At 39.5% G+C, this 12,427-nt stretch overlaps 2 protein-coding genes across 2 annotated transcripts; one reads left to right on the plus strand and one right to left on the minus strand.

Moving 5' to 3' along the window:
• Positions 1–348: 348 nt before the first annotated feature.
• LOC110062450 (tubulin alpha-1C chain-like) lies at positions 349–6,733 on the minus strand. The gene is made up of 6 exons (XM_020769371.2): positions 6,527–6,733; positions 6,091–6,313; positions 4,249–4,397; positions 3,529–3,921; positions 1,174–1,461; positions 349–819 (listed from the first exon to the last, which is right to left on the minus strand). The coding sequence occupies exons 1-6, from the start codon at positions 6,692–6,694 to the stop codon at positions 526–528; spliced, it is 1,515 nt and encodes a 504-aa protein (XP_020625030.1). The 5' UTR covers positions 6,695–6,733; the 3' UTR covers positions 349–525.
• Positions 6,734–6,825: 92 nt separating this feature from the next.
• Positions 6,826–12,330, plus strand: LOC110062451 (estradiol 17-beta-dehydrogenase 8-like). The gene is made up of 8 exons (XM_020769372.2): positions 6,826–6,918; positions 7,771–8,087; positions 8,505–8,600; positions 9,110–9,195; positions 9,282–9,366; positions 10,033–10,075; positions 10,899–10,973; positions 12,004–12,330. Exons 1-8 carry the CDS (start codon positions 6,870–6,872, stop codon positions 12,018–12,020), a joined length of 768 nt encoding a protein of 255 aa, XP_020625031.2. The 5' UTR covers positions 6,826–6,869; the 3' UTR covers positions 12,021–12,330.
• Positions 12,331–12,427: the final 97 nt, after the last annotated feature.

Consider the following 12,427-nt stretch of genomic DNA (forward strand, 5'->3'; position numbering starts at 1 on the left):
ATCAGAAAGATTTCAGCTAAAACGTTTTCTAAAAAATGTCATATAGATCGCTGATCCATAGCGTGTCATCTTTTGTGACTATTGGGTTTTCAAGTTGCAGAGGTCTATGCGTTGAACCCAGCCCCCCTCTCAACCTGATTCCCAAGGCCGCGTTTCCGTAGAAAATGAGAAAAGCCTTGGGAACGAGGTTGCGCCAATCTCCAAGTGCGTTGAAAAAATTAAAAAGTTAGTCTTAAGGGCCCTTCCCCCCCCGGAAAAGAAAATTGTCAAACGTTTTAAGCGGCCATCAGTAGCACAAGCCAAACTTAATAAGATTGGACACCCTATAACGAGAAAAACCGTGACAAATTAAATCAATTCGTTTTTATTGTGTGCAACGTGGGACACAAAACATGTTTTCATTTCTTTATTTCAATGCAAATGCATGTTACTGAATCTATTCTTTGTTATATTAACTAGCATTGATGTACTAACTAAGAAAATTTTCTTCCCCTCGCTAAGACACAGTTCGCTTCATTCCAGTGTTTAATATTCGTCTCCTTCTTCGTCATCTTCCTGCGAATCCACGCCAACTTCTTCATAATCCTTCTCCAGGGCAGCCAAATCTTCACGAGCCTCAGAGAACTCTCCTTCCTCCATGCCCTCACCCACATACCAGTGGACAAAAGCACGCTTGGCGTACATCAGATCAAACTTGTGATCCAGACGGGCCCAGGCCTCAGCAATGGCTGTGGTGTTACTCAACATACACACAGCACGTTGAACCTTGGCCAGGTCACCGCCAGGAACAACTGTGGGAGGCTGGTAGTTGATTCCAACCTGTTTTATTTTGTTTTAGAAAGAAAGAAGACTTGTTAGCGGTAGAAAGTAGGGCAGGGGGGCCTCTTGGTTACCTGGCTGGAGTGACTGTTTTGTTCTTCGACAAGACTCTACGCTACAGCGCAGATGCATTAATTATAAAGGGAAAGTAGCAAATTTTATGCGGGGGAAAAAACCTACGATGGACTAGCATTCCATCCCAGGGGGAGTGAGTAGAAATACCCCTAGTCGATTCACACTCCAGAGACTATGATAAGCTCCGGCGCGGTATGCCCTCACTTTTTCCCGATGTACACTTAACCCACCCTTACAGAATCGAGTACCAACAACAGGACGAATGAAATAATTCATTACCTTGAATCCAGTGGGACACCAATCGACAAACTGAATTGTCCTTTTCGTCTTGATGCTAGCAATAGCGGCGTTCACATCCTTCGGTACCACGTCCCCGCGGAACAACAGACAACAAGCCATGTATTTGCCGTGACGTGGATCGCATTTTACCATCTGATTGGCTGGTTCAAAGCATGCACTCGTGATCTCAGCAACGCTCAGTTGCTCGTGGTAAGCTTTCTCGGCGGAGATGACAGGGGCGTATGTAGCGAGAGGGAAGTGAATTCGAGGATACGGTACCAAGTTGGTCTAAATTGAAAAAAACAAATACATTTCTTTTTCATTCAAAGAACACATAAAGGTAGTTATAATTGTTCATTACTCGATAATAATCTTCTATTTTCAATATTTGTTTCCTTAGTTCAGTGTCCCAAATTAGCACAGCAGTGCTAAAAATTTCGATACTTGAATAAAGTGTTTCAATTTTTCTTCGGGTAGCTTGTATACAATATTGGAAACGGCAGAAATCATCAGTTTTCGCGAATCAGGGATTCAAGGATACAATAATACAGCAGTAGCCCACGTATAAGAACCTGAATTTTTCAATTTAGCCTAACTGCTCATTGAAAACTGTCTAAAACTCTGCCGATAAACGTCCACGCAACTTAAATTCGTACGCGCAATTAACGTACGCTTAACTTAAATTTAAAATGTTTCCGTGCGCGCGCGCGCTATATATTCGCGCATCACGCCACTTCGGAACTGTCCTCTTAACAGGTACTTAAAGCAAATTTAGGCTACCAAGGTTCTTAAAAGAGGTTCTTATATTTTCATATGAATTTCATCTGAATATACTATATATATGTATTATAAATATCATCTCATAATACAGTATAAATCATTTATTTGTACCATAGAGCAATGCCTATAGGCAGCTCAATGCATGTACGTACAGTATATGTCTTAAACAAAACATAAGAAAGAAACTCATGTTGATACCAAATTCATAACAAGTTCAAGCAATGAACTTGAAAGAAAAAAAAAGTTATGTCAAGTTACTTTTAAAAAGATGATGATCTTAATTCAGCAGTTTCTACCTACACACCTTTACAGCAGCTCCACTGATAAGAACCTAACTTAAAATTTTAGCCTCAATAGGTTCTTATGTGGAGGGGGCTTAAAATGAAAATTTTAGCCTTACAGGTTCTTAAAACCCAGTTTCTTATATGTGGGCTATAACTGTATTGTCTGCGTTATTTTCATTTGATTTTTGTCTGGCATAACAGGCTGCTCGCAGATTAAAACTCCGCCTGAATATATTACACGCAACAACGTTATTTCGAAACACAAAATGTATTTCATTTCATATATGAGTGTGATGGAAAAAATTGAAGTAGATGAGAATTAAGGCCTAATGCTGATATTTATCTATCAATTGCTAAGTATCTGCCGATTACATCAGTGTTAAAAGCCAAATTTTACTGGATTTAAAATAAGCATGTCCCTTAGTCTTAAAAGCTCGCCAACGGCTATCTCATACTTCTTAAATTCCCATTGAGCAAATGGCATTTTAATGGGATAGACTTAACGAAAATTTCTTTTAAAAAGATTAGTCGCCAGTTGGCCATCAATGCTACGCGACAAAAACATCTGTTCTCGGTGAGTATCTAAAACTGTAAAAAAAATATATCTTTCACTCTACCCGTTGAGATAAACATCTAAACTATCACAATTACCCAAAGTAAAATATAGTTTGATCTCCAAAACTCTCATATCGTCTCCGTTCACTAGAATGCGACCGCGAATTTTAAGTTTTTAAACAACGTGAATGGCTTAGCGTGAAATCTAGTCGCGTCTCGCCCCAGTTTTTTGGCAGCGTCCCCACTACGCCGGAGAAATTTTAAAGCGAAGCTTTATATTTCTACAGTTTGGCCTACCGTCCACAATAATCCGTCACGAAAATTGAGCTTTTCGAAAACGCGCTTCAAACCGGAGGAATTTGAAACGCCATTTTTGTGTCCGGACAGAAAACCTTTTTGAAAACGGAGCTTTTCGAAAAAGATGTAGTCACGATAGTCATGTGATTTTCCTGACCAAGTTTTGCCCAAACACAAATGCAAAAAGACCGGTGATTGTTGCGGTTTTTTTTTAATTCCTCCGGCGTAGTGTGGACGGAAAACATTTGATGCGTTTTCGGAATGAAACCCGGGAGTGAAACCTCCGTTTTCAAATTGATCCTCCGGTGTAGTGTGGACCGCGCCGTTGGTAAACTGTAAATGAATAAAGACAAGCCGATGTAGGCCATTTATTCTTACGCAATTGAGAGCGAATGTTAGCTATTTCTTTGTCTACGTGTCACTGAATACGTGAACCAACCTGAAATTCCGTGAGGTCCACATTCAAGGCACCATCAAACCGAAGCGAGGCAGTGATTGACGACACAATCTGACCAATCAGGCGGTTCAGATTGGTGTACGTCGGCCGCTCGATATCGAGGTTCCGACGACAGATGTCATAAATAGCCTCGTTATCAACCATGAATGCGCAGTCGGAATGCTCCAGGGTGGTGTGGGTAGTCAGGATGGAGTTGTAGGGCTCAACCACAGCTGTAGAGACCTGAGGTGCTGGGTAGATGGCAAATTGAAGTTTGGACTTCTTGCCGTAGTCAACAGAAAGGCGCTCCATGAGGAGGGAGGTGAAGCCAGATCCTGTACCACCCCCAAAGGAATGAAAGATCAAGAAGCCTTGAAGGCCACTGCACTGGTCGGCCTGAAGGAACAAACGAAAAAGATGATAAAAACCAGAATTCTGACCGTACATATCATAAAACTGAGTAACCTCAGTAGCAATTGTTACCGTACGAATCGAACGTACAGCTTTTGCAGCATTCTGGCCGCGCGCAAATTGGAGCGAGAGCAAATATATCGACGAAGTAGGGCGTGGTGGGACGCTCGCCCAACCAAGTCTGATCTCAAAAGCGAACAGAAATTAGGGTCTTGCCGCTCAGAGAAGACAAAGAAGACTGACGAAACCGGAAAGGAGGAAGAGGTGACAGTAAGAACAAAAATTACAAAATTAAACAGAAAACAGATTTACCATTTTCCTGGTTTTATCCAACACATTGTCGATGTGTTCCTTGCCGACAGTGTAGTGGCCACGAGCATAGTTATTAGCAGCGTCTTCCTTGCCTGTAAACAGCTGGTCAGGGTGGAATAACTGTCGATAGGTCCCAGTGCGAACTTCATCTACAAACCGAACAAAAAAGGTGAACAGGAGACTAGGTTCTAGCGCCAAGCCAAACTTTAGACTCATTTCCCCAGATTATTGTAACGAATAAGGCGGAGGAAAACAAGGAAAATGCTTGATTTTTCGCGTTTCCTTTCCTTTCAAAGCCGCCCCTGTGGACTTTTCTAACAGATCTACTATCAATAGCATGTTAATTGTTTTCAGGACGTCTCATGAATTGAATCAACAGGGTTCGCATAGCCAGTCAAACTTTCTGGTGTGAAGATTTAACTCGGCTGGACTTGCTGTAAGCTGATCTTACATTATCACATATGGGCAGTTCATAAAAAGCGCACTCTATAGACAGTGAGGCATAAATGCACTAACGCGCGCGTTAGTGCATGTAGCATGCAGCGTTTCATATCTAGAGCTATACTCATTTGTCTTGCTATGATATTTTTGTGCAACTTAAATTTCTCACAATACGGAAAAGAGAAATACGGCATTGTAAATAATCACGTAACAGTGTGAAATCCAAGCTTTATCGCTTCTTGTTTGGACAATATGGATCAAGAAATCATTATCCTCATACGGGATCTGAATAAATAAAACTCATACGTTGTCGGGCGTGGTCAAACGGCCTGCCTAAGAGCTCCTAGCTGGAGCAAGGGGTAAGACGGGTAAGGGTTCATCTATGATCCAAAGTTACTACTGTCTAGCGTTTGGTTTTATAGAACTTCTTTTGTTACCCATTTGTTCTTCGTGTGTGTGATTTAGTGGGTACTGAGCTTCATTTTCAAATCATTGTGGCTGAAAAGTGTTTTAATGTTTGATCACAAAAGTTTAGAATAGACAGAAATAAAGATAACGTTAGTATACTGAATCAAAACATTTTGTTGCGTATGGCACTTCTTTTTCAAGAAATTGATATTCAATTACAAATGCAAAATTTTTTGGTGAAAGATAGGCTTCCATGGAAACTTCGGTTATTGTTCCTTGAGGCGATATTCTAATAAAGTTGTTTAGGTTTTTCGAATTTTGAATATTTTTTTAAATTTAAGTCAGAACAAATATATAATTACACATACTAGCCAAAAACAGCTTATCGAGATTTAAACTCTGCTTAGCACCAAATGTTAGAATATTTATTGCATGGTTCATTTCTCGAACTAGCTAGAAGCACATCAAATCGCGGATTGTCATTAATTGACGTATGCGCGACATTGAAGCAAAGTTGAACAGAACTGTATTATAAATACGGTAAGGAATATTGTGAAGAACCTCTTGACACAAAATATGGCCTTTGCAACACATTTCAGTGAGCGCATATAGTGAGAGCATGTGTAAAAATAATTATTTCATCATATTCAAATAAAATCGGGAATTTTTACATTAAAATTACTTTCAAGTGTGTAGCAGAAAGCTTGTCTTATTTTTAAGAGAAGGGGCATCGTTTTTAGTTTAATCATACATTGTGGGCTCCTATGCATAATAAATACAGAATTGACTAAAACGTTTTCAATAAAACAGAAATATGAAAGGTTTGCTATCTGGGTTGAAAAAAGTCATGGCCTTCAGTTCTTTCTGTTGAACGGCACGAAATTGAAATGACAAATTTGACAGACAGTTTTTGGCTTCAGTCGTAATGAGGAAATTATAATAAAATAGGTTCGCAGCTCGAAAGAACGAAAGCAAAATTACATGTAGACCCACCTATAACAGTAGGCTCTAGGTCAACAAAGATTGCCCGAGGGACGTGTTTTCCTGATCCAGTTTCACTGAAGAACGTGTTGAAAGAATCATCCCCATAGCCTAGAGTTTTATCGCTTGGCATCAGTCCATCTGGCTGGATACCATGCTCCAAACAATACAGCTCCCAGCAAGAGTTGCCGATCTGACATCCTGCCTGGCCGACGTGTATAGATATACATTCACGCTGAGGTTTAACAAAATGAAAATCGGATGAAAAATAAGCGAGCGCAAAATCAGGTATAGATATAACATTACTATATACTGTCCATGTAAAATCAAACATGGGCGCACGAGTGAAACCGCTTGGTCAGTTCATCACGCTTTCCAAGTCGCAAAAAAGATTAACGGAGTTCCTGATCTGCCGTAATAGAAAAATAGCACAAAAAAATGTAAATACCATAATGGAACTATCCCTGGACTGGTATAAGATCTTTTGCGAAGTTGAAGAAATGAACACTAAAGGTAGGTAGGTGACGATCTCCCTTTGGTTCGCGTCAGCTGACTGTCGAATGCCTAGGGAAAGTCTTTCGATTATAGTTTCTAATATTGTATTCAAAATTAGCATGCAATGAACGGATTTAGCCAATCACAGAGAAACCCTTTTGCCCTGATGTGCTTGACGTGTCAAAGTTTTCTGCAAACAAAAGCAACTTCCGCAACTGCAAATGAGAGACATTGCAGTGATTTTTACATGACAGGGAAACTATGCCACCAAGCCTCGACCTTGGGAATCACCAAAGATGGCGGCCACAGGAAAACTTTTAGCTGGGCGCTTAGCGTTGGTTACTGGTAAGAGCTAAGAGGATCTATCTAGGATAACACTGAGCAGATAGAATTTTTTCATATATAGGACAATTGTGGTAATCGGGGCTCATATGCTTACAGTACAGATTAATATATTTTGATCCTGGGATCCTTCTCCCAAGTGGCATTCAATATCGTTGAAAATCCAACCTTCTTCATAAACTATTTCAAATTAATACATTTACAGAATATTGAGTAAGTTTCTCCTGTATGTGCAACTGTTCTTGTATGCAAGCTTAACATCTGAAGAACGTCCTTGAACCTCCTCTGAAGAAATTTTTGAGGAAAATTAGCATATGAGATTTTTAACCATTTCTTTAACATTACATTTTATTAGTAGATGTTTAGGTTTTGTCAAACCTCGACCAAAAGTTCATTTAAATGAAATCGTAGGATTTATAAATAACAATTTCATATTACAAGGGGGGTAACCAGGGGGATAGGGGGATTCCCACATATAAAGAACAGGGGTGCTTGTCGTACCTTTTAGCGGTTAAAAAAGAGCTTTTGGTATCTCTTAGGTTGTTAAGCCTCCAAAAGTTCAATGCAGGAGCTTTTGAGATACCTTTTAGGATATTTAGCCAAAAAAATTATGACAGGAGTTAATGTGCTGTTTTAGAATTGGTACCTCATAGGGGTGAAAAAAAATTCAAGTCACAAAAACAAAGTCTTGGTACCTCTTAGGGACCCTTTTCAAAATTTCCAACGAGCACCACAGCCTGTCCTTTTTATATGGGAGTCCCCCAGGGGCGGGGGGCGGGGGCTTAATTTAAAAAAGAATTGTTAATATTTCTATCCTATCTGAGCCATTGTTGAATCCTCTTGACATTATTCTAGGTGGTGCTAGCGGCATTGGCCGGGCTGTGTGCCAGGCATTAGCAGCAGAAGGAGCAAGTATTGTTGTGACAGATCTCAACAACCAAGGGGCACAGGAAACCACTGAGAGCTTATCAAAACATGCTGACAACAAGCACCTCAACTATTCATTAGATGTGGCAAGGGGAGAGGAAGTACAAAAGGTGCTGGAGTGTATTATCAGTGAGTACAGGAAGCCACCGTGTATTTTAGTCAACTCTGCTGGTATCACTAGTGATGATTTCCTGTTGAAGATGGATGAAGAAAAGTTTGACAAAGTTATTGAAGTGAATCTCAAGGTAAAAGTCAGAAGCATTGTGAGCAAAACTATTGTTATCCAACTCCCTTCAGCAGAGTGGTCATGGTCAGATGTATATGATACGTTCTTGGTCGACCAGATGATTGCATATAGTGTATAATAAAGTACCCACAGAATTTTTTTACAATTATTATTCCTTGAGCATGCATTGGATATGAAATGGAAGCTAGATAACCAACAAGATGCATAGGACTCGGTAGGCTATAGCCATGTCATATCCAATAAGCGTGAGTGAAATTATTGTTTTATTACAAATGCCCCCAAAACAAAGAAAACTAAAATGCCCCAAAAATCATGTGTACACTTCCTATATTTGTAGAGCATGGTATAATATATGAATAAAAAATACATAACTGAAAAAGTGAAAATCGTTTTGTAATATTTCATTGTATTTCAGGGAACATTTCTTGTGACCCAAGCAGTAGCCAAAATGATGGTCAGCGAAAAAGTTACAAATGGCTCTGTTATTAATCTAGCCAGTATTGTAGGCAAGGTACATGTTATTTTATAGCTCTCGCAAGCTTTTATTGTTTAATTATTGTAGCACCTGTTATTGTTTTAGGGCTTGGGGCATTGTTTCTATTGTTTGTTCTAATTGTTCCCTTAAAGGGTTTCGAGCCATTTATGTGAGACCTTACGAGAGCTGCTACCTGACCCATGCACTGAGGGAAGGGTTCATCACCACAGAACAATCCTTGCTTCCTCTAGAGGAGGATGCAGAGGTGGGAATGGATGCATGGATGCCTGCATGTAATGCACACATGACCAGAGTAGAGCTGTAGAACTTTGAACATTACACATGAACAAGTTACCTACTTACAATTTGGTCAGTGTGCCTCCAGCACACAGTGACTCACTCATAGTCTTTGTCCTGGCTGGGACATACAGGCATATTCCTCCTACATGTACCTTCATTCATTAAGTGAAATATATAAGGTTAGTAATGATAAAGTTTGAAATATTCATATGAAATTAATATCTTTATCAATTTTGAATTACCAGATGGGAAATCTTGGTCAGGCAAATTATGCTGCCTCTAAAGCTGGTGTGGAAGGTTTGACAAGGACCTGTGCGAAGGAGCTTGGAAGGTGTGTCATTTGTTGTTATTTTTTGACATTCTGTTATCAGCACTTAAAAATTTACCATTCTAATGTGTTAATTTTTATGCATGTAGATTTGGTGTGAGATGCAATGCAATTTTGCCAGGCTTCATTCACACTCCAATGACGGACCATGTTCCAGAAAAAGTTTTAGAAAAGGCAAGAAATAAACTAGGCTTTGCTATAACTGCATGGTAACTGCATAATAGACTGTACATGTAGGTATTCTGGAATCATTGAAGGCTGGCTTTCACTAGCGACGGAGTTGGAGTTGGAATCATAGTCGGAGTTATAAGAGTGCTTACCACCAAGTGAAAATCAAAAAACAGAGCTGTAAGTGGAGTCATAAGCTTGACAGAATTGGAGTCAGAAGAATCAGAACATTTTCATTTCTTCCTATTCTGTTTACGTCTCCATTGCTTATGAACCAGTGAAAACTAGGTGTTGGAGTCAGAAGCAGAAGCAGAAGAATCAACCAATCAAGAGGCCTGGAATTGAACATTGTGATTGGGTTATTCTTGTGCTTCTGCTTGCGACTCCCACAATGCAGTTTTCACTAGATCGTAAGTGATGGAGTCATAAGTGGGATCAGTGTTCCAACTCCATCAGTTTGATTTTCACCAGACTGTATCGCTTTACGCTTCTGATTACAACTCCAACTATGACTCCATTGTAAGTGAAAACCAGCCTTAAGGGTGTAAGCACAATCTGTACAGAAAGAATCTGGCAAACACCACCCAATATAGTTTTCTAATAGGATTACCCTACATTAAACTACCATTTTGTTGTTAGTAATGCTCTTGTTTTGTTCTTTCTCTGTGACAGTTAAAGAAGCAAATTCCCCTTGCGAGATTTGGCCAACCATCAGGTAAAGTTTCAGTAGTGGAGTGCATATAGCCTGTCGACAGACTCTCTGTTAAATAGCTCACAGAAGGGGCAGTTTACTTGTTAGGAGCATCTAAAGCGACGCAAAAGTGGGGACTGTGGAGCGTGACACAGAGTGATTGCTCTTTTCATTGCATCCAACTTGTGCACTGTACTCACCACTTGAAAGTAAAAATGACATGACATGTGTTTTCACGTTTTTTCTGCTTGACACTGCATAAATTTAGAAAACACTTTTTCTGCCTGCATCAACTGTTTGTTGTGAGGAGCCAGCGCGGCTGAGTGGTTAGGGCGCCAGACTTGAAATCTGGAGGTCGTGGGTTCAAGTCCTGCTCCTACCACTAAGCTGGAGTTGTTTCTTGGTAGACCCTAGTTCAACTCCTTGGCAGTTGGGATTTTTAACCATGTTATGTTCATTTGCATTATTTGTTTCATCATCTGGAATCATTGGCCCCGAAATACACCACTGGATGAGTGGTCTATTAAGATACAGTTTTACTTTTTAGCTGTTTATTTGTGAGCATTTTTCCATAAAGAAAAATAGGCCATTTAAGTACACTTCATATTACCAGTAATAACAAATTAAACAAGCACACTTTCAATTTATATTTTATGTCTGACAAAGATAAAACAAAAATAAGTATGAAGTTGTAATGCTGGGTGCATTTTACTTACCACACTGACAGAGTGTAACAAAACATCTGGAGTTAAGTGAATACAAGGTAATTACACTCTGTCTTGTGCCAAAAGTTGTCTTTCTTTTCACTGGCTGACAACAACTCTATCATAACTAACATATCTTTCAGATATAGCTGACGTGATAACATTCCTTGCTTCTGATAGAAGTAGTTATATCACAGGCATAAGCATTGAGGTCACAGGTATGTTACTGTTAGCAAGTCCCGAAAAAATGTTGGATAAGTTTGATCAGTTTGACAAGTGGCATTTTATGATTGAATTCTGATATGAACTACTCAGTGACAGTGAGGAAATTCTCTTACCATTTGAGCTACTCAATAGCAATTTAAGAATTTGTGCAAATAGGCCAATTTTAGTGTGGTATACTCCTAGGCTTAGGAGACTAAACCAAAAGAGGTCACATTGAGTGTGAGTTCCCTAAGCCTTGGCACCATGTTAGAAAAATATTTAAAGACATCAAGATTCAGGCCTATTGCATTACAATGTCACACGTCTGTGAAATAAGCAGTTTACTCAGACAGACAAGGACATTTTTACTTTGAAACACTGAAACTGAGATTGGTGACCAGCAACAGCATTTGTTTTGCTGGTGACAGAGTAACATGTCATAATTCAGTGTGCTCCTGACTTCTTGTTCTGTTTTGGAATTGGGTAATAACAAAGTTCCCCGGCTGATGTTTTCAAGTGAAAGTTGCTGTGTCATAATCTTTGAAGTTCCACGCTTCCCTCTCTCAAATTTCTAGCAGTTGACTTGCATACAGTGTATATTGCGTGGCTAAACAGTAAAAACTTGTGTCATGTTGCACACAAATTTGATCTTGATCGTAGTGAACTCAGATAAGAACAGAGGGCATTTGTCTCATTAGTTAATTTTCCGCAACTAAAATCACACCACACTCGGAGTCCTGACCAAACAAATTGAAGTTGGCATATAAGTTGAAGGCTTGCAGGTTGTTGTGTCTCCATTTTCAATATTATAGGGTATATTATTTTATTTATTATATTACATTTTGTTAGTTAATTGAAGGTCCACATCAGCCTCATTGGCTGCCAATTTTGTAACTTGCAGTACTAAGTAAAACAATGATGCTGATGATGACAATGTTGATGATGATGATTTGGCCAGAGCTCAAACAGCAATAAACCAAAGTAATTATTGTACATGTACATTAAGTAAACAACTAAAACATGTTTGTTTTTCTTTGTTTCTAGGTGGTCTTTTCATGTAGTGACAGTACAGTTTGAGATTCGACTGTTTACAAAACCACCAGGACATGGTAATGGCAGTCTATAGCCTGCATGGAGAATTCTTGTGCTTCCCTTGTTCATTGAACGAAACTGCAAATGCCATCTACTCTTGAGTTTACCAACCCTGTGTCTTCAAGGAAGGGAGGTTCATTCAATAAGCAGCTTTAAGGAGAACACCATTCCTGACCCCCCCTGCCACACCCTGCTAAGCTCTGCTCCTGCTTGTAATGTTCAGTAGCAACTGTAGATAAAGTAGTTTTTAAAAGCACTAAATAAAAGTTATATTTAAAATGCTGTCACCAGCATTTATTTGCCACTAAGAGAGCTATATCGACAGACTAGCTGTGCACACGGTATTTCACTGACTCGCTGCCAGGGTTTACAGGAA

This window comes from Orbicella faveolata, unplaced genomic scaffold (genome assembly GCF_042242905.1).
Source record: "Orbicella faveolata isolate gen_17 unplaced genomic scaffold, um_ofav_v1 contig_13, whole genome shotgun sequence".
NCBI classification, from domain to species: domain Eukaryota; kingdom Metazoa; phylum Cnidaria; class Anthozoa; order Scleractinia; family Merulinidae; genus Orbicella; species Orbicella faveolata.

Coding starts and splice junctions, on each gene's coding strand:
- LOC110062450 (XM_020769371.2), bottom strand. CDS start 6,694: ATGCTAATTTTGAATACAATATTAGAAACTATAATCGAAAGACTTTCC. Junction 4,398..6,090: donor CCTAGAGCCTACTGTTATAG/GTGGGTCTACAT, acceptor TTCGGTTTGTAG/ATGAAGTTCGCACTGGGACC. Junction 3,922..4,248: donor TGGATAAAACCAGGAAAATG/GTAAATCTGTTT, acceptor TTGTTCCTTCAG/GCCGACCAGTGCAGTGGCCT.
- LOC110062451 (XM_020769372.2), top strand. CDS start 6,870: ATGGCGGCCACAGGAAAACTTTTAGCTGGGCGCTTAGCGTTGGTTACT. Junction 6,919..7,770: donor GCGCTTAGCGTTGGTTACTG/GTAAGAGCTAAG, acceptor ACATTATTCTAG/GTGGTGCTAGCGGCATTGGC. Junction 8,601..9,109: donor TAGCCAGTATTGTAGGCAAG/GTACATGTTATT, acceptor TTGAATTACCAG/ATGGGAAATCTTGGTCAGGC.